The 21,913-nt window shown below is 40.1% G+C and overlaps 1 protein-coding gene across 6 annotated transcripts in view; it reads left to right on the top strand.

Annotated features, from left to right (window-relative positions):
- Positions 1-229: 229 nt before the first annotated feature.
- Positions 230-21,913, top strand: part of SHQ1 (SHQ1, H/ACA ribonucleoprotein assembly factor) — a 39,726-nt gene continuing 18,042 nt past the window's right edge. For 2 of the 6 annotated variants that reach the window (XM_066195526.1, XM_066195531.1), the window contains exons 1-11: positions 230-309; positions 2,635-2,817; positions 3,271-3,335; positions 3,795-3,917; positions 4,700-4,842; positions 5,556-5,668; positions 7,549-7,676; positions 12,911-13,065; positions 14,309-14,362; positions 16,193-16,316; positions 19,034-19,154. In XM_066195526.1, the coding sequence (XP_066051623.1) occupies positions 2,675-2,817; positions 3,271-3,335; positions 3,795-3,917; positions 4,700-4,842; positions 5,556-5,668; positions 7,549-7,676; positions 12,911-13,065; positions 14,309-14,362; positions 16,193-16,316; positions 19,034-19,154 (1,169 nt within the window). In that variant the 5' untranslated portion in view covers positions 230-309; positions 2,635-2,674. Of the gene's footprint in view, positions 310-430; positions 449-1,255; positions 1,320-2,634; positions 2,818-3,270; positions 3,336-3,794; positions 3,918-4,699; positions 4,843-5,555; positions 5,669-7,548; positions 7,677-12,910; positions 13,066-14,308; positions 14,363-16,192; positions 16,317-19,033; positions 19,155-19,469; positions 19,597-19,993; positions 20,278-21,913 lie in introns of those variants that run through there. The other 4 variants (XM_066195532.1, XM_066195529.1, XM_066195528.1 and 1 more) reach the window with 4 other exon arrangements.

The following is a 21,913-nucleotide window of genomic DNA, read 5'->3' as shown; positions in this document are numbered from 1 at the left end:
CTCCTGCGAACACCAGGAAACCTCGCCAAATTTACGGGCAGCAAGAATCCACAGCAGATCTTCAGGCCGCCGCAGGTTTCCCGCAGAGGAGCGGAGATGTAAACAGCGATCAGGAGCAGCGATATAAACAGCGAGCCGCGGGGGCGGTGCCGCAGGGCGGGGCGGGCGGCGCTGAGGGGCGGCCATGAGGGGCGGCCATGAGGGGCAGCGGCTTCAGCGGGGCGGGCCCGCCCCGAGCGCGCATGCGCCGCTCCGCCCCGGTGCGGGCGGGCGCGGGAAGTGGCGGCGGCGGGAGCGGCGCGGGGCTGAGTGAGTGACGCGGGCGGGCATGGCCGGAGCTCTTCCCGGTGTTATTCCCGGGATTTTCCCGCTGGCTGCCGCCTTCCCCCAGGGCTCTTTCCCCTTGCAGGGCCCGCTGCTGGGTGGCTGAGGGAGGGTTCGGCCGCAGGTGGGCGCGTGGCCCGGTGTGACGGCACCGGCGGGGGGCGGTTTGTCCAGTTCTGGGCTCCTCAGTGCAGGAAGGACAAGGAGGGAACAAAGGTGCTGAGGGGTCCGGGGCATCGCTCTCGTTAGAGGCTGCGGGCGCTGGGCCTGGCTAGGCTGGAGAAAACTCAGAGAGGCTCTCATTAACATACATAAATATCTCCAAGAGGTGTCGGAGGACGGGACCAGACTCTGTTCAGGGGTGCGCAGCGACAGGACGAGGAGTAGTGGCCGCAAAATAAACACAGAAAGTTTCGCCTCAACGTGAGGAAGAACTTTTTTCCGTGGCGAGTGGCAGAGCACTGAGCAGGGAGGCCGGGGGGTGTGGAGCCCCTCTGTGAGGACATTCCGAGCCCACCGGGGGCTCCTGTGTCACCCGCTGCAGGTGTCCCTGCCTTGCGGGGCTCCCCGGTTCCTTCTGGACCCCAGCGATTCTGTGTTTTAACTCCGAGCCTCTCCTGCATCATCCCCGGCCCTGCTCCCTCTGCCTTTCCCTAGTGCACAGCAGAGGCCGGGGAACCTGGATATTCGGGATAACCCGGGGTTTGAATGTTGTGTCCCAGTGGTTCCTCAGCTGGGAGATATCGAGCATTTGGGTAGGACCCCCCCAAGAGGGGTTTGGGGTGATTAATTCGGACCAGGGAGAGCTGGGCCTGGTTTTGGGGCTGCTGTTTGTTTATGAACCTCTGACTGGGGAAAATAAAAGTGCACACTGGTAAATCATCCCCGAAGAGTCCAAATGAGCTGTTGGTACCTCTCAGCCGTGCTTGTGGTGTTGAGAGAAGAAGAAAATCCTCAGGAAAGTGCATCAGGTGTACAGGTGTTCTACAAGCCAGGTGTTTCCTATTTAGATACAATTCCGTAAAACACCGGGCAGGTTCTCAGTCTGCAGTGGGTGGGAGTGTTGCCCCTGGAATCGGATGATATGGTGAAAGGGGATGTATTTAATATTTTATTTAAATATAATTGAATGTTATTTAATATTAATTATATTAGCATTAATATTATAATAATTATATTATTGTATATTCTTAATATATTGTTATTTATATAATATATAAATATGTATAATATAAATAGTATATAGTATATATAAATATATATTATATAGATATGTACAATATATATAATTATATGTATAATTATACATATATTTATACATAATATTATGTAATACAAAACAATTTACAGTATTGTTATATATATACTATTATTAATTAAAATAGCATTATATTAATATTTATTTAATTTTTTCATACCTGCTAAACAAGGCTGATTACCCATATGAGAAAAAGGGTGATCTGTTAATTTAGCCTTGTTAATGGTTAATGATTTCTGGCTGTTCACGAAATTGTCAGAATGGGGGCATGTTTAGTAATGATAACTGCAAGTGAGTGAAAAGTAGATATTTCCCAAATAATAATTCTGTTCTGGTTTTATTTGGTAAAATATTTTTGGTTTAAAAAGCTAGTTTTCAAAATGGTGAGACCTTTTGTAAACACACCTTCTAAAACAAACAAACCAAAACCAGAACAAAACCCAAACAATCTATAACTGGGTTCTAAATTAAACCTGAGACGAGAAGCTATTGAAAAGTCAGACAGTTGTATATTAGGTGACTAGTACTACATAAATTCCTTTTCTTGTATTAAATATGTGCACATGCTAGTGTATATACATACATATGGTTCTGAGGAATGTTACCGAAACTGTCCTTAGATCTGTTGCTCATATTCTGGCTAATATGTGTGTGAATTATAAAACACAGCTCTATTTTTTTAAGTATTACTTGTTTTTAGGATTTTTTTATAGTATTTTGTGCTCAGTTCACTTGAGAACTGCAAAGGTCTATGGTCTGCTGTGTGTGAAATTAAAAATAGCAGTTACAAAAAGCTGAAAAGTTTTAGGACTGAATTTTAGTGTGGCTTTCACGTGAAATGTACCAGGTGTTTTCCTGTACTCCAACTCTACATTCAGTTGTTTCGTTAAGGTGCAGAGAGGTGGTGCCTTCATGTTTTTGATAACACTTTGATGTTGTTGTCATCAGTGTTTTCTTCTGGGGCACATGGAGGATAATTATGTGGGAATTTGAAATGCTCTTGCTCTCATGAATTGGAAGCTACAATAATCTTTCTTTTCCTGTTTCTACAGGGCCACGCTACCAGTGTTTGCTTTTCCTGCTGGATTCATCATGATAACTCCAGCTTTTGAACTGAGCCAGGATCCAGATTTCCTTACAGTAAAAATCAGAGTGCCTTATGCCAGAGCTTCAGAGTTTGACATTTATTTTGAAGGGGAAGATTTCAAATTTTATGCTAAGCCATACTTTCTCAGGCAAGTAGTGGAAAAAGTTTCCAAAAATTGATCTTCATAGTAGGAAATGAACTTAATTTTGGTCCTGTTCTTCTTCTGCAGCTTTTATTCTGTTGACTGCAGCTCAATTCATGCAAAGATTTGGCTTTTTGGATCTGGCCTCTTTGTTCCTAGGCATTAAATCACATTAAAGGGAGTTGAAAGAAATACTTTTCTAAATTTACTGTACAATGGCTTTTTAATTTAAATGGCCAGACTGCTCTCTGGGTGTAAATTTTGCAGAGTGTGTCTTTTCTTGGGAGGAATCCAGGGGGATTGAGCTGCATGGATTCCATTACTGTGAAGAGGAGTCATGTAGTTAAGTCCTTTGTGCTGCTTTTGGAATGTGCCTTACATTTTTATAGGCTGAGACATTAACTTGCAGAATTAGTCAGTCTTTCAGTGAGGCATCTCATTTTTTTTTTTTGTCTGCAGATTGACACTTCCTGGAAGAATTGTAGAGGATGGCAGAGAAAAAGCATCTTATAATACAGATGAAGGTATTGGTTGATGTTATTGATATCTGTGTCATAAAAAATGTTGCTATCTCCAGCAGTTTATACTTTAAAACCAAAAAACCCCAATAAAACAATAAATTCGGTGCTTGCAGAACCTTTATTGCATGACTAAGACAGTAATCAGATTGGTGACTGTAGCTTCTGTGGATTGCTTGGTGCAAGGATTAAAAATGAAATAAAGCTTGCTTTCTTCTGTTGGTTTGTGTTTACACAGTGTGACTCAGGAGGCTCCAAGCAGTTAAATATTCTCTTTCATGTTTTATCATTAAAATCCTGAGTTGTTATGAAAATAAGGTTAGAAACATGCACAGGGATCAATGCAAAATAAAATGGGACCTGCATGTGTCCTACTTCCTCTGAGCCTTTCCCATAGAGGAAGAATGCACATTTCTCTGTCTCAGATATTTTAATGCAATAATTATATCCCTGCTTTCTTTTAAGGTACTTTTACAATTCAGTTGCCCAAGGAGGTTCCTGGCCAATATTTTGAAGGGCTGGACATGCTGACATCTCTTTTAGCACCAAAGAAATCAAGATCAGCAAAACCTTTGGTAGAAGAGATGGGTATGACAAAATCAATCCTGTTGATGCAAGATGATACATGTGTGTAATGAAACAGTTATAGATCTGTAGAGTGATACATGTAGAAAAGTACAGTATTTTTATTATTAACTAGTCCAAGGTATGAGAAGGGCATGAATAAATCAAAATATGGATAAGAGTAGAAATAAATGTTGCAGATGATGCACATGTCAACTTAATAGGTTTAGTTATGTTTAAACTTCCCCAAAATGTGTGTAAAATGTGCTTTAAAAATATGCAAATGCTCTGTAGGTCTTTGTACCCCTCTAGTGGCTGCAGAACACACACACAGTTGAATCTTCTGCTTTCTACAAACTACAACTGGACTATTGGCTCTAATGAGAAGCTAATTAAAACCACAGGTTCTAGTGCATGTCTTGCTTAACATCAGTATTTACCAGACAAAAATATTTGGCTGTCTCTGATTTTTTTTAATCCCTGCCTTACATTATTGATGGAATCACTTAGGTTCTGTCAGGGTTCTCCTAGCATCAGATGCTGATCTTGTTGAATTCAGTGGAACAGGTGGTTCAGTCTGAGGGAGTGCATTTAAAATTTAGTGTTCCTCATGTTCATTTTTGAAGGTTGGGGAGTTTAAAGCAGGACCTGTGGGTTTCAGATCTCCATGACCCAGTGTTGAGTGGGATTTCTTAAAAGCTGCAGTAAAATGAGAGAGGCTAACAGCAGTAGCACAATAAACCTTTCAAGGGAATACTACGTATTTATGTAATAATTGTCTTTTTCTGCCCATGCCGTAAATACAGCTGCCTCTGCTGAGCTGTCTGACGAGAATGAAGAAGAATTTGACTGGGAAATGGAGCAGATTCCTTATGAAGAAAGCACTCCAGCACTGCAGCACCCCTATGGATTTGGGAATTTGCGCTCAGGGGTGTTCCAGAGGCTGCAGGTGGATGCATTTTGTCTTCTTCTCTCTTAGAAATTCTGGGTGATTTGCGGTGCAGGATTCCTGGCTCACAAGACGACAGCTTTTGAAAAGTGCAACTCAGTGATGTAACTCTAACTTACTGTTGTATGGATTGTAGTATTCACAGGCCTTGGAGCAGGATTGCTGTTTATGGAGGAAGTATTTGCATTCTGTTAGGAGATGTATGCTGCTTTATTTACCATGAAATTCGTGAAGAAATGCATTTCCCATTAGTGTTAATAGAATGGGAAATAACTTAATGATGTTTAAAAGGGCACTGCAATTGCTTATTAATTAATGTACAGCCACTTCAGAGAGTGAGAGTATTCTCAAAATTCACAAAATGGTGTGTGATTCTTTATCTTGTCTCTTATCTTGTCTTGGGGTTGTGTGCTTTTGTTAAACATTGGAAATTTATCATAATGTAAAATAACCTCCCTGCCTTATGATAAAGTGGCCTGAATAGACTTGATAATATCACGAGTTCTAAGGAGCTTCAAATAATTGCATTTCCTTGGAATTTTGATGTTTTATTTGCATAGTGGAGCCTGAATTTGGAAGACTTGAAAGGGAGGTTGAAGCTTTTCTAGGAATTTCAGTGCCATGCTGACAAGCATCCCTTCTTAAATCCTTCCTGAATAAACCTTGTGTGCCATACCAGTGGCTTGGTGCTGTAATTGTGTTCCCCTTTGCAGGATGAGCTCAGTGATGTCATTGACATTAAGGATCCAGACCAAACTCCTGCACAGGAACGGAGGAGGAAACGTTTGGCAGCTGAGGCTGCCAAGTTTGAGCCTGATCATTACCTGTGAGTACTGATTGACTTCACCTGGCCAGGAACCTCTGAAACACATCCCCTTTCCACAAATGCTTGGATTTAAGATCACTTTTGGAAAGGACAGCTTTACTTTTGGTCTGGTTTTGTCTCATCAGAGCAGGCCTTAGTGGGTGTTCTTAGTATGACACTGACACAAAACATTGCTTATCTGCTTTGGGTTTACTCAACTGTTTAATTACTGCTTAAGTCTGTGTTTAAGGGGGCTGCTCTCAGCTGCTGCAGAATGGTGTTTCATCCTTGATCTCTTGCATCCCTGCTGGCATTTTGGGTTGACAAAGTCAGAACTTTGTTTTTGCCTTGTAAAAAAGGATTAATAAGCCACACTTGTCTAGGAGGGGTGAATTTTGAGTTTTGAAGTTAGGAAATTTTGTCTTGGCCACTTTGCTTTTTGCCTTCATCAGGTGAAACTTGTTTTACAGCAGAATGAGGAAAATGTCCAAACCAAAAGTTTGTTTGTTTCATGCTTCATTTCATGTAGTGAGGTAAAAATGATTCTTTGTGCCTTTCAGGTTGGAGCATTTCAGGTAAAGTTAGGTTCAGATAAGTAAAATAAAGGAAAGCCATGAGATTTATTAATGTAGATTGATTCCTGCCAGATGGATTTGGTGGGAGAAGAGGGTAGTCCCCAGTGGGGATAATCAGTGTGGTGTGTTTTGTGGGGACAGGAAGGCTTAACACATTTTGAGTTGTTTCAGAAGGTAACTTTGCAGACCTGGAATTTTTCCTCACTTGGGTGTTTCAGAGGCAGCCTCATGTCTTCCTGTAACACACAGAAAATAGAAGAGCTTTTTTAAACTACATTTCACTAGAACTGAGGTAGTTCCTAACCTCTAATAGGATGCAAATTGCAGTAATTTCAAGTTTCAATTTTAGACTCTGTGTTCTGGCCTGGTAGAGCTGTACTATGTAGTTTAATGGCTGTGTCTTGGTTGTTTCAGAGCAGATGATACCAGCCTTTCTTCAACAAAAATTGTTTTCCTGAGGGGAACAGAAGCTCTGGTAGAAATGGGGGCTAACAACTGTTCTGGTGGCCTTGAGGAAAATGTACCCTGGCTGATCTTTTCTGAGTTGCTTTGACATTGAAGGGAGACAAAAACCAAAATCTGTCCGTGAGTGGGAAGCAGATTGCATTCTGTGTTCAGGTTTTCTGTGGTAACTAAGAAGGTATTGAGAAATTTTCTGTGGGGTGGGTTTTTTTTTTTCAATTCTGAGTATTTATACAATTGTTTGGCTTGAAGAAAAAGCTCAGATGGTAAGAGGAGACTTAGAACTTGAATCCTTTAGGACAAATCCTCCCAGAATTACTAGACTGAGATTTTTACCACAGTGGCTTTGTGCTGAGATGGAGGTGATCTGTCTTCCAGAATTCATGTACAACTCTTCTTTTTCCACCTTGATGCTGCATGTCCTTGCTTAAAGTCCGTCTCCATCCCTGCTTCACCTCTTACCCTTCAGCTGCACAACTTCTTCCCCACAAGTTCCCTGGGTCTTGGGAGAGCTGCCCAATAAAATCAAGTGATTTGTCTGAGACTCCTTTGGAGTGTTTTCCTTTATCTGCATTCAGAACAAATCAAATTGGTTCAGCTTCATGTGATGCTGCAAGCTCATCAGTTCCCTGGGCTTCTGGGTGGCTCAGGAAAGGTGGAGGAAGTAAGGAAGACGTACTGGAAGATAGGAGAATATTGAGGAATTTTTAATAATTTTCTGCTTCAAAGTCAAAGAACATATTTCTAACATGGGAAAATAACCTGGAGCCAAGTGAGATGTATTTTATGGATGTGTTACTATGTGCCCACATATAATGTGAATTGAAATAAATAGCATATGAAAGTTCTTTCTGTTTTCCCTAGAGCTGATTTTTTTGAAGATGAAGCTATTAAGCATCTTTTAAAGTACAAACCCTGGTGGATTGATGCTCATAAAAAGATGACAGCCTTGCAGGGAGAAAGTCATCAGGAACACGACAGTCCTCCATTTGGTGAGAATATGTATATATATATATACACATTGTTGCTTGAATGATAATTGCTGTGGTGCCATGTTATAGGTTATTGTTCTTAAAGGAAATTTATTACTCGAATGGATTTAATATTTATTGCTTTATGGGTGTCGGAGATCTTTTTTCAAAGAAAACTCTTTTTGTCCATTTAGAAAGCTAAAGGGATGTTTCCAGGGTGAGTATTTGACCTTGTGGGAGCACTGCCAACTGATAACTGAGGCTGCCTCCCTGCACACAGTGATTTCAGAAACCACTACAAGTTACTATTGTGCATTTTCTTCTATTGTTCTTTGTTCATTTCCTATGTAGTATGAAAATCTGATGTTCCTAAAGTAGATGCTGATAATCCCTTCACCAGAAGTTCTGATAATACCTGCACTTGCACATTTTCTCTGGGAGAACAATAGAATTTGGGTAGATGTTGTGCATTTTGCTGTGAATGTAATCTGATCTTCATTCCTGGTGTCTTTTCAGCCTCTGAAGCCAGAAATTGTTAATTATGTCCATCATAAACACTTGATTTAAAAAGCATTGGACAAAGGTACAAGAGGCTTGGAAATACAATAATGAGGGGTTCCTTTGTTTGTTTTTATCCATTCACTCCTTAGTAAATGAAACACTAGTCCTGTTTGCTTGGCATAGGGAATATAAATAAATTGAAGAGCTGCTGGACGATTTTATTGATAAGGAATGTTTCTCCTCCAAATTGAGGTGCTGAGGAAAAGCATGTCTGTTATTGGGTTTTGGGGGCAGCAACAGACAAACCCCTCAAAAGCCTGGCAAGCCTGCTAATGGAAATTAGACAGAAAATGGGCTTTATAAAGGATTATCTTTGCTCCAAACCATTTATTGTAACAGATATCTAATAAGAATGATCAAAAAAAATCTCACGTTCACGGGGCTGGGTGCAGAGGCTCCTACAGATTTGTGAATCTTGAGGAAATATAAGTAACTTGGGAGGCAATCTGGAGTTTGGGAGATGTTCATGACAGCAAACCCACCCTTTTCCTTGGAACCAACTCAGTTTTGGTAACGTTTGTGCTCTTTCAGTAAGTGACTGAAATAAGTGGAAGTTCCTAAAGCAGAGTTGTGGTGAAGGAAACCACCATGAGAGGGAGTGCAGGTTCTATTTGAGAAGGTCTCCTGTGAATGGAAATGCAGAAGGGCAGGAGGTGGCTCCAAGCTGTTCCACCTGGAATCTGATCAGCAGCAGGATGTAACCCCTGTGGTTTTATGTTGTTTTCTCCAGCCAGAGGAATGGTGCAGTTAATCAGGAATTCCTGTCTGCCCTGTGTGAAGGAAGGATTGGTTTGTGAATAGACGTGTTGCTCCTCAAGTTAAATGTAAAAGTGAGTTTAGGGTGGGAAAGAGACATAAAAATTAGCAGATTCTTTAAAAGTTTATTTTCTTATTCAGAAACACTGAATAAAGAGAATTATTTTTTTCTTGCTTTTCCTGACTTATACTGCTGTTTTTTCACTTGTTATCTTCACTGGTTTCTTGGAATAAAAAACTTGATTACTTTTGTCTTTATAATGTCTTTGGCTGCAAGAAGTAATTAGAACTACAGATGGCCTTTTTATTTTTTGCATGACATTGCAATTAACTGAAGATTTTCTTTGGTTGATTACTGCTCTTATATTTATCCCTGGTTATTTTCTCTTTGTTTTTAAATCATCAGATTCTTCTAATGCTTCATTACCAGTTTTTTTTTCTCTTTTTGGTTCATCTCGTTAACATTTAAAGTTTTCATCTCTCTCTGTCCTTACTTTGAATCTATTTTTATTTGACCTTTTTACTTTTATCTCCAGCTTGTGCGCACTGTTTGTGTATTTTGCCTTTTTACATTTTTTCTCATCCCAAGTGTCTTTTCTTTTGTTCTTTTTGTACATTTTACTCTGTATTCTCTTCCAGCTCTTTTTGTTCACACTTACAATGTCTCACTCAAGTAAAGTAATACTCCATAAAGCCTTATTAATTACACAGCCTTTCCCATGAGGGGATAAGATTTTTGGAAAGCTTGCTTGCTGCTGCTGCTGAAGTTTACATTGGTGTCTTGCTTCTTACAGATTCCAGATGAAAGGGTTTGTATTTTCTAACAGTCACATTCACCTTGGTTAAAAGTTCATTTTTATTCTACTTCCAACTGCACAACTGTAAAAAAGTCCTCTTTAGGCAACACAATAATCTTCAAAGGCTCAGGCTGACATATGTATTTAATCTAACATTTATATGCTCCAAGGATATCTTATTTTGTTCAGGGTAACCTCCCATGCTCACAGTGACTGTTCTCTTTCTTATTTCTTTATAGAAAGAGAAGCAATTTCCTTTCAAAGTTACACCTTTCAGTAAGGCTTGGCTCAAATATATGCCATTGCTGGTGGATTCATAAGTTTAAGATGGATTACTTTTCATTTTTCATCAAATTTCTGCAATTGTGCTGTCTACCTGCTTTGCTCAGTTTTCAGGGCTTTGCATCATGTGTTCCTTCCTGGCACTGCTCTGCTGCAGAGCAGGTTTTTACGTTATGTGAGGAAATTCTGCTTTTTATTCATGCAAAACTCTTAATGATCAGTCTCCACTGTAAAATAGCTCAGGTTTTAAAAGCAAGAACAGTAGGAAGAAAGAATGATTTATGGTGTTGATATGCTTGCAGGAGCTGTGGATTCCTTAAAGACCAGTAAGAAAAATGAGTATAAAGGAAATAGTGAGAGCCAGGCAAGGCTGTCCAAGTCCAGTGATTCTGTGGAGAATGCCTGGAGGAAGGAGGTCAGGAGTGATGTGCAGGAAATGTGCTGGAAATGTTGGTTTGAGAAGTGGAGGCTTGAGAGGGAAGAAAAGATAAGTGAAGGAGATAAAATTTGAATGGAAGAATTGTGAAGACAGGGGTGGGATGAACAAACCAGACTGGAGTGACCATAGCTACTGTGAATATGGGTGTGCAGGGGGGATAGATTTGTGACTTTAGGACTTTTGGCTCATTTCCTGAAAAACTGAGGCTCTTCTGATCACAGTCTACCTGACAGAGCTTTGGGGAGTCTCAAGGATGGCCACAGTCTGCAGCTTTCCAAAAATGGCCCCATGTAGGAGGGGAAGAGCTTTTGCTGAAACTTCAGTGCCACCTTTTGAGGGGCAGAGTCTGTACAGGAAAAAAGTGGGAAATTCCACTGACCTCTCATACCTCAGCAGGTTGCAACAAATTCAAGCAATTTAACACAAAATCAGGTTTATTATTTCAGGTACTTGTTGAAGTTTACATTATTATTGAGTATTTTTAAGGCATTGTCCAGCACTGGGGAAGATGCTGACCCTGCACAAAGTCTTTGGGTGACTCCATTCAGAGCAGTGCTGCCTTTCATCTTGTCATGGCTTAGGAAGGGCTTGAAATGAAACTTGTTTGCTGCTGATTATTATCCATAACTAACTTTATTCTGACTAATCTGCTCTCTGCTGACTGGTCTCTTTCATCTGATGTTGCTGATTCCTTAACCTGCAGGGATAGAAGCACACATTTAAAAACCTTAAAATTGTAACATAATATTTTAGTTAAAGAAAAAAAAAAAAAAGAGGAGAGATCAGTTCTGCTTAGTTCTTTCCCTTTGGGATTCAAGACTTGGCTTGACAGGATCATAAACTGAGGCTCTGCTCTCACCAGCAGATTATCAGAGGTGCTTCCTGACCTGTACTTTGCTGGCTGACCACTGAGTCAGCTCTCTGTGTGGGTCCAGCACATTTTATCTAAGTGCCCCTAACACACTGAGAGCTGCAAGTGTCATAGTAGTCTGGAGATACAGATCTCCCAGTGATTTAAGTGGTGTTATCACAGTGTAAAATAGCAGTAGGGCTGTAACAAAACACCCTCTGGCTGTCCGACCTCATCCTTCCCTCAGAGATTAAACTCTGCTTCACCCACACTCTGCTACTGGAGGACAATTTTAAGTCTCTTCTTTTTCAGCATGAGGAATGGCCTGCTTAAAACAAGTAAAATAGGTGATTAAAATGTAAAGGTAATGTCTGCAGTCTCATCTGTTAGAAACTTGGTGAGATGAATGTCTGACTCCTTTGGAAGTGGATATATTAACACACATTTATACTCTGGCATGGTTTTGCCACTGGCAAATACACAAAAATTTAAATCAAAGTTACAAAAAACTTGCCAATTTAACTTACTTGATAAGTAGCAGCAAGTGCTGCTTTGCATTAGATTAATACTGATTGTGGTGCAGATTGTTAGCTAAAATTTGGCAGTGTGAGTGTACAGAAGTGTGCAGGCTTAGTACAGCAGAAATGTAATTACAATTTTAATTGTTCTGATAATTTCACACCATGTACTTGGAAGTTTTGAACAGGGAAAACAAAGTAGGTGGGGGTTTGGACATGTTAATAATGAGTTTCAGGCCTGGATAATTAATTGTTCAAAAACTTCAGGCAATGGATAGAATTTTTAACATTGAAATATTTTTTCAGAGAAAGATATTTTATTTAGAACACCTGGCACTTTGCAGCAACTTAATGAACGTCTTGTAATATTTACCTTTGGGAATTGTCTAGTCTACATCTTGTTTGTTGTTATTTAATAGAGCTGGAATTTTTGTTTTTATGGTCCAGTTGTACACATAATGATGCTTCAGAGTTTGAAATTTAAAGGAAGAAAACTTTCCTGCTCTATTTCATGAATTTCACTGGGAGTTTCTTTGCTGTTTAAAAGTGAAGTGTGGTTCACGTTTATATTGAAGAATCAACTTAGAAATTTACTGATAGGGATACATCACCTATAGTTGTGATTCAAGGGGTGACCTGCTTTGCATGAACAAAAAAAAACAGAGTTAGAACTACCATAGTATTTCTAAATTGTCACTTGCCTCTGAATTTTTGTCCCATACAACGTGGGTTTAATCCTCATTTTACTCAGATCCTGATTGTGCATTTATCCCTGTGTAAGATACCCAGGCATCCACAGCACCTGAAGAGGTTCAAAACCATCAGTGTGTACATGCAGTGCTGTGCTGGAGCTTGATATTGACACAAATATACCAGAGCTTAATAAAAGTTAAAAAGGAAAGTGAGAGATTTCAGCTTTTTCTTGACTGATGGGTGACTTGTGATTAGTTACACACTCCTTTTTAAAGACACTGTTGAAGTAGTATTACCACCTATTAAAGTGAATGTGCCAGCTTTAAATTCAAAATCAATTATCCTTTTACTTTTTATAGTTATCTTCTCTGAGGAAGAGAGAGAGCAGATGAGGAAGTTCACAAATAAATCTTACCTTCTGGATAAAAGGAGCCGTCACCACATCTATCTTGGATTAATTGATATTCTTCTGGCATATTGCTACGAGATCCGTGTCAATGAAGGGGACAAGAATGTAAGTTTAAAAAAAGTAAAAAATAAATTAATTTTTAGTCCATCTAGTGCTGAACCCTGTACTGCTATTTAGGGAACTTACCTTTTAAAATGTACTTACTCCCAGGCATTAAAGATAGATGATGAAGTTGAAATGAAAGACTTTCTGTCTCTAGATTCGGTGCACGTGGGGATTAGTAGGATTTCTAAATATTTGTATTCTTCTGCAGCAGCATTGAAGTAGGCAAGATGTGGCGATTTCAGACAATTCTGTGTAGTTCTCATTTGTGTATCTTGGTTTATGCAAATTTAACAAAATAATTGTTCTTTTTTGTTCTGTGGGGATACCTTGCCCTCTTGGAATTGCATCCCAGATACAACTTTGTGCCTTGCATCTCCTGTGGTGATACGAACCAAGGAGATGTTTTTTCAATGTTTTTAACCAAAATATTGGCACATGTAATCAAAACCATTCTGGCTTAATCAGACTGACTATAGAATGACAAGCAAAATGTCCAGATCTGCTGATTCACCAGAATAATCTGAGATTGTTGTTGTGTTGCATGTTAGAGCTGCACAGAATTGTAAATGTGCCAGGACCACAGTTGTACAGTTCTTTATTGATATTGCAGTAACTGTGTGATGTGTGTGGAAAACACACTGAGGTTGTTTCTCCTTTCCCCCCTGCCCTTTTTTTTATTCCTTTTTAATAGGAAAACAAAGATATTCAGGCCACACAAATCTTTACTAGAGCCAGGATTATAGATCAAGGCTTTCTGGCTTTTTGCCCCAGTCATCCCACTGGACCACACTTCCACTCAAATACTATGAATCTGTCACATATTAAGAATAATGACATTTTACATGTACTGCTGGCTTCAGGATTGTCTCTGCAAGCCAAAAGTCTTGAGCTATTTTCATGAAACAAGGCATTTGAGCTTGGCTTTTGTTGATTCAAGTCTCTGTTGCTTTGTTTAAAGGGACAAAATTCCACTAAAATACCATTTCTCTGTGTATTGCTGTTACATTTTAAAGCTTTTGTGCATGGGCTGGATCATCCTACTATGGAAACCAACTCAGTTATTTAACATCTGCATTGCAATATAATTTTTAACACTGTCCTGTGGCCATTTCAATGCACATGTTGTAATTACTGCTTTTTATTCACAAAGGTTTTTAAATTGCTGCCAGAGTGTTATCTTAAATAGTTTGTTAGCAGTGTTGGATTAGATAATACTTATTTGACTGTCTTCTCTTAAAATCAGGTTGAATCATCTTGGAACATCAGGAAGCTGAGTGCAACGTTGTGCTGGCTGGAGGTAAGGTTAAAGTGAAGTTTTGTGTTATGTTTTTGCTGGATTACTTGGGGGTTTTTTTGGTATTTTATGTTCTTTCTGTGCTATGTTTGCTCTTTCAGTATTGAAGATTAATTGTATCTCCTGTTTTTAATAGTACCAGAAATTGATTTCTGGGCTCCATGATGTAGTGGGCACGTGTTGCTTTACCTGCCCCCTTCTTTTCAGCTTTATTCTTGGAATAATAAAGGTTGGAAAAGACTTTTAAGAGCCTCAGGTCCAGTCATTACCTGCACAATCACCATGTTCACTATTAAACCACATCCAAGTGCCACATCCCTGTTTTAGTTGCTGCTGACCCTTTGGAACCAACAGAGATTAGAGGAAACCCTGAATTCCATTCTCTCCACATTGAGTGTTCACTGAAAGCACTCAGGCCTGTGTAAAGAAATTGTTACAGAGCTGGAGGTGGAAAGACCTGACCTGGCCTGAAATCCATTAGTTCTTAAAATGCAGGAAGGTGGAAAGGACTGTCCCAGATCAGTCCTGAAATGACTGAGCCAAGTCTCACTTTGCAGGATCAAAACTGAAATTGGACAGGATTTTTGGGTCCAGTCCTTCAAACTTTTCCTGTAGTGTTGAATGTTAATATTCAGTTACAGCTTGTTCTGTGACAGCAAGTTTTCTTTGGAGTTCTGCAATAGCAGGTTACAAAGGGCAAGTTAAAATGCCCTGATTGCCTTAATTCATGATTTTTTTTTTTCAGATCCATGATCTAACATAGTGGAGGAGTTTTCTGCATGTGTTTACCCTGTGACAGAGCAGTTCTTTGTGCAGCCTGTGCCAACAGTGTATTTCACACCTAGAAAACTCAGAATCCTGGCACCAAGCTGTTAGTAACTATCTCTGTTAACTCCCAGCCCTAATGGTTTGTCTTTCATCATTCTGTACAAAAAAAAAAATTGCCTCAGCTCTGGTTTGTTGGAGCTGACTCCCGTTTTGCTGGCCATGCCATGTACACACCTTAGCCTCTAAATATTAAATCACAAACCATAAATGATTTAAATGCTTGCTGGTGATCCATTAAAATGAACAATGGGCGTTGGTAGTCACAGAATGCAAAGAAGTGCTGGCTGTCAGCAAAGTGCTTTTATTAATTTTAATAGATGGAGAGTTCAAGATGAAATAGGGGGTTTTTTTAAATTAATTAATTAATGGAGCATTTTGTCTTGAAAAGTGAAAGCTGGAAGGGAAATCACTCTTAAGAAATTATTTAATAACTCCTTAATGCCTCTGGCCTGAGTAAATTAAAGGTGTTCCTCACTCATGAAGAAGGACAATGAACTGTTCTCCCCAGGCAGGTATATTTATCCCTGTCTTGGATATCTACAATTTTCATGAAAAGCAGAGTCATGTATCATTTTTTAAAGATCTTATATGTACACATGTATTTGGTTAATATCATATGGATTTAATTTTTCTTTATTCTTAAAAGGCTTTTTATAGCTTCTCCTTAATATATATAATAATGTGGGACAGATGTAATTTATTGCTTTAATCTAAAGGATGGCAAAGTCTTGAGTGTGATGTTTTATTCCCATGTTCTCTACGTTCTTTTTTTAATCCAAACCACTAAAATGTACAGGACTTCTGTTATCTTGCGATGCAAACTCAATGTGCAGCCTTGTTTCTGTTTAACATGTACATTTCCATATCTATTCAAATACAGATTTTTAGAGGCATAATAAATCAAAATGTGCTTTTTCCTCCTACCCCATTCTACTATGGCTTTTTTCCTTAAGGGAAAACAAACAAGCACACAGACTAATTCAGATCTTTTACTGATTCACACAGAGTTTCTCCAGCGTCCATGATGTCCTGGTATCTTTTGGAAGAAGAGTGCTGTGCTATCCCCTGTACAGGCATTTTGAGCTGGTGACACGTGCCTTCAATGACACAGTCAAGATTCTGCAGCTGGGTGAGTGTTCAGGGACTGGAAGTTGTACACAGCCATCTTTATACCTTGGCTTGTTAAAGTTACCTGCAACTTTTCCATTTAGCATGAGTTACTTCCTTGAGAAAAGCATTAGATTCAATTTTTGGACAGAAGGATCTCTGAGGAGCAGTGCTTCAGTGGTTTATTTTAAATGTTTGCGAGTTGCAGGATTAAAAACCCACATAAATGGCAATATTAATCTTTACTGCTGCCAAAAACTTGCTGATTGAAAATCCCATTGACATTAGAACAGTCAGGGAGTGAAGTTTTAAGGGGAAGATGGATGCTGTCCCTCCTCACTTATCTGCACTGCCTTATGTTGCTGTTCATAAGTGTGAAAAAGAAAATTCTGATAACAAAACTGCAGTGATGCAGTGCTGACAGCCTATGGGGTTTTTTTCTGAGGGGGACAGTGCATGAGAGGTAAGAAACTTGCTTTTCTTTTAATGTCATGATACAAAATGATGTTGCAGTGAACATTCAGTGATCCCGTGAAATATTGCCTGACTGGGTAAGTTATTACCAGGATGTTTCAATTTAAAAGTTTGTGGCGTTCTGTTCTTGTGTCTCAGAATACTGTTCCATTAAAAAGAGAAAATAACAGCAAAGTTCAGTTTATCTTCAGATGAATGCTGCCCCTTGAAAATGTGGAAAAACACACAGAAGTCTGTGGGGAAAAAGAATGTAAACCAGAGAAGAATTACTTAACCTTTCCTTCCAAATACACAGGATGAAAGCTGGTAGAATTTCACAATGGTGTAAAATCAGTTTTTCATATCAAATGGCACATACGGAGCTGGGGTCAAATTTCATCCTCATTTTGAAATAGTCTGTAAAATTCAGGTTTCAGGCTCTTGTCTGGCAGCTTTCTCAGCAAGGAACTGCAGAAGGATCCTGTGATCTACAGAAACAAAGTTCTCTGACTTTCCTGTTACACACACTAGAAGCTTTATTTGTACTTTTAAACACAACTTGTGGGGTTTTTTAATTAATCAGGAAGTAGTATCTGCACATAAAAAGCAGTTTATTTATTGATCAGTGCAAAGCAGAGCTGTAACTATGCAAAAACTGTTAAATCCCATGGGCTCATGTTCTAAAAGCAGACATTTGATAGGTTGCCTGATGCAGGATTCCCTGTTTCAAATCTGGCAAGATTTGCAGCCTCTCATTAGAGACCCATTAAGCCACTACAATCCTAAACTTTTAATTTATGAAGAAAGACATTTTTAGTTGTGAATTAGTGTAATATTCACTGATGCACATTGTTACGTGGCAGATGAGTTACAGGAATGGATGTTGGAAATGGTTTGGGCTGACAGCTTGACAGCTGGAACCTGAAAAAATCAGCAAAATTTTAATTCCTCGCATCATTTCTTTGTAAAAGAGCACACTTCTTTTTAGTCAAAATAGTGATGTTTGACAAGCATTGATGGGGATACAGTTTAAAAGTAATTAGTTATATTTGGGGGTTTAGGTTTTCTTTGCTGACTTGGTTTCCAAAACCAAGTGGGTTTTTTCTGTTCTGTTTGCCATGGCTTTTTGCTCTCCCTGTTCCTCCTCCTTATTGCCATCTTTCTCACCCTTAACTTTCCTCTTCTGACTGTATTTTTTCAGCATGGAATTACTTACAAATAAGCAAAAAAATTTTGTGCTTGAACGGCAGGGGGAGTTCTGATCTTTTTTGTTTCTTTTTTTTTTTCCCTCTCCTCTCCTCTAAATCTGTAAAATGTAATTTCATCCCTGTTCAGGTTTCATAGCCTAGGAGGAGCCAGCCTCTTGGGAGAGGGTTATTAGGTTCCATTTGCAGTGGTGGCTGTTTTCATTTGAATGTGGGGGGTTTTTTTCCCCACCATTAAATGGTGAAAATAATTTTTTTTTAGTGTTCCAACACTTAACCCTTTAGCAACTGTCTTCAGAAAACTAAGGAGGGAGATTCCAACTAATTGGAATCCTGCATATGAAGGGGAAAGTCACACTGGCAACAGAAAGTTTTCTGGTTGTGGACTAAGAACACATTTTTAATCTTTTACTGTATTTATTGACTGTGTGTCAAATGGCTCCTTCCTGAACCTGAAGTGAGTTTTTTCTTTCATTTTGCCAACCTATTCTGTGACTAGCAGGAGTAGGAAAAATTCTCCCTAACTCCAGGCCCTCATCTGCTGTTAGGTAATCATTACATTGCCTCACTCAGTTCCATGTGCTTGGCCCTGCTGTGAGCTGTGTGCTCCCAACCTTATTATTTCCCAGCACTGGTATTTGTGTAGGCATAAAGGGAAAAATGCTCCTCTTAAGGGAGATCATGGGGCATAAGTTGTTATTTGTGAGCTACTTCTCAGCTTAGTTTGTTTCTTTTTAAACACAATTCCCTGCCTGTCTGTGCCAAAGTTGGGGCAGCAGAGCTGGGAGCAGAGGAAGTGCTGGGGGAAGGGGCAGCTTCAGCTGTGGAGAATTACACGCCTGGCTGGGCCTGCAGCCTTTGGTCTTGCAGAGATTCCTGCTGAATCCAGAGGCTCCCCTTCCCCAGGGATGTGGATGCTGAAGGACAGAGTTACAGTGCTGCTGTTCCCAGCCTGGGAATCAACCCCAGTTCCCAAGGTGGTTGTGGATACTGTGGTTATTAAAGCGTCAGGTGTGAGATGATAAAGATCATCTGCTGCGATTTCTTGTGAAGCACAAAAACAAAACCCTGTTTCCTGCAGGGAGAGCTGCAGTTCTGAAGTGTCTGCTGGACATCCACAAGATTTTTATGGAGAGTGACCCTGCCTACATCCTCAATGATCTCTTCATTACAGACTATTGCATCTGGATCCAGAAAGTCAAGTAAGTTCTTCAGTAGTTACTGATGTGGGAGATGTTTTTGGCATACTTCATCTGTGAATAAATATCAGTAAAATAAATTCTGTCTCCTATATGTGAGAATATGGGTTTTTTCATTTCGTAACTGTCTGTCCAGCAATTCTTGACACAGAAGCAAAGACATTCAGTGCATTTTTTTTTTTAATACAGTGACACCACTGGAGAAGGGAGGGAGGGACTGGATTTTAAATAAAAATGTGAATTTTCATTAATATATTAATAGGGGTTTAGGGGGGAAAAACCTCTGGGGAATTCTCATTCTATTGTGATCTTTCCTAGGAAGAGAAATGTTTATGTAGCACTTAAGTAACTTCAGGATAAAGGCTGGAAGGAGCTTCCAGATCAAAACTGACAGCACATGCAAAGCATTCCCAGCTGCATGGAGCATTGATTTATGGGCTGTAGCAGTTGCATCAATTGATTATTAACACCAGAACAAGTGTCACAAATCCCCATGTGCTCTGTGCTCCTGCAGCTCTCCCTAGCACTGTGGGAAGCTTTGGCTTCCATTACTTGAGAGAAAAGAGGGACTCTGCCACCTCCAGACAAAACCCCTGCACTTGTGTCTCACCTGTGCTCTTTTCATGGAGTGAGCATGGCTCATTTCCAGAGTTTGGTTGGAATACCACCATGTTTTAATGGCTTAAAACCAAAAGTGTCAGTAGGAAAACAGTGGGAAGTGGATTAAATGATTAAAGCAAGCTGCATGTTCAAATATTACTAAGCTTTATATTGTTCTTGTCAGATTTATTCTGGTTTTCATACAGCTTTTGTATTTTTCCTTCCTTTTTATATCTTCACAGCCTTCTCTGAAAGCCCACAAAAGGTGTGAGTTGGAACAGGCATGACTAATAGACACACAAAAAATGTCATTGTTTTATTTGTTAATACAGCAATGCAGCCTCCTAAACCAGTGGCTAAAATAGCCTTTGTATTTCACAGGAAGCTGTGGGGGATAAAATATCTCAAGTGCACAAGACCTGAACGGGATAGAGAGGGAATTTGGTAATAATTGTGATCAGAAGGGGGAATGAGACAGAATTGCAGCAGCCTGCGCAGGCTGTTATGTTTAGGTGTGACCTTAGGAGTATTTCTTGGAGAATTAAAGGCCCTCAGCTCATAGCTGTTCATGCTGGTTTCTAGATGTTGATTCTTAGTCTCTGTGTGCTTTCAGTGACTCTGTTCCTATAGGTAACAATATATAAAACACTTTAAAACAATTACAGAGGTTTCCAAACATTTTGATTCATCAATCCTGCTTAATTCCTGAAACAGCCAGTTCATTTTACAGTCATATTTGAGGAGGCCTTTTTCAACCACACCTTGAACGTGTGGGAAATTCAGGTTGAAGTTGGGTAGAAAAAGTGCAGTAAATAAAGGAGAAAGTTATTTCATGGGTCTTTCACAAAGAAATGAGTCATTAAGCAGTAATACCTCTGCTGCCCATATCAATGAATATAATGTCTAGCAAGTCAGTCATAAAACCCAGTTTTCTTTAAACCCAGCCCAGGAAAATGCACAGTAGCTATAAGTGACTGATAGATTAACACATTTCCTCCCAGACTCTCACATTATGTCCCAGTTAAGCAGAACTGACAGCTGCTGGAAAGAGGGCAATTAAGCTATCTTATTGTCAGAGTGACACGGCACAATGGCTGTCTGTCATTAGGAGAGCAAGAGAGAGAGAGAGAGGAGCTGCAGAACCCAGTCCTATTTTTAGGCCTGAATCAGGACAGCATTTAAGCATATGCTGCAGTCATTGCTGTGCAGTTCTGCAGTGTTTGAAGTTCAGCAAGTGCAAAGGGAATGGGAACACTTGGTTTTGTTCCTTTGTGTTGAAGGGAACAGCTAAGCTCACTTGTCATTCAGGACCTATCTTGACAAGGTGGTGATTTGTCTGTTCAAGGCAAGGGGTCCCAGCTCCCCAAGGTGAGGCACCTGCAGAGGAAGGTGCTGCATTTTCCCTTCCAGGGGAAAAAATGTGACATCCCTCTAGTAATTCCCTCTGAAGCACTGGCACAGCCTCCCAGAGAGGCTGTGGCTGCCCCTGGTTCCCTGAAGTGTCCGAGGCTGGGTTGGACTGGGCTTGGAGCAACCTGGGATAGTGGAAGGTGTCCCTGCCCATGGCAGGGAGGTGGATTGAGATGAGCTTTAAGGTCCCTTCCCACTCAGAGGGAAGGGTGATTATAGAATTACCATTCTGTGAGTCTATAATTGCCATTGTGGTGGAAGAGTTTTGGGAGGGGAAGGTATTTTTAGGTGTTACTGTGGTGGTCTTTCAGTGTTGTAGTTCTTTCCATCACCAGTCAGTCTGGATACTTCCCTGTTTTGTTTCTTAACTGTTATTTGCTCCATACAGGCTTCATTAACTTCCTTTGTCTCCATTTCCCCCTGTCTTTTTGTGGCTGAGGATACTCTCAAAATCCATGGAGTGTTTTCCTTTTCTCCTTTCCCTGTAAGCAACAAACTCCTGGTGGAGGCTGGGGCCTCTGTTTAAACAGTTAAAACAGGCTGCAGGTTCTTTTTAGTGAAGAATCTGGGCACTTTAAAACCGGCTGGAAACAAGCTCTTCAGCTCACCTGTGCTGGCACAGACCTCTGGGTTTGGGAAGAAAGTTTGACACAGGCAAAAACCGTAATGGATAAATCCAGTGAGAGCGAGCACACAGCCCCACTCCAGATGAAGAGAAACACCCCTGTAGGTACTAACTTTTAAGTATTCCA

This window comes from Chamaea fasciata, unplaced genomic scaffold, assembly GCF_029207755.1.
Source record: "Chamaea fasciata isolate MVZ Bird 193981 ecotype frontalis unplaced genomic scaffold, bChaFas1.0.hap1 SCAF_13, whole genome shotgun sequence".
Classification (NCBI taxonomy): domain Eukaryota; kingdom Metazoa; phylum Chordata; class Aves; order Passeriformes; family Sylviidae; genus Chamaea; species Chamaea fasciata.
This window is presented reverse-complemented; position numbering and strand designations above follow the sequence as displayed.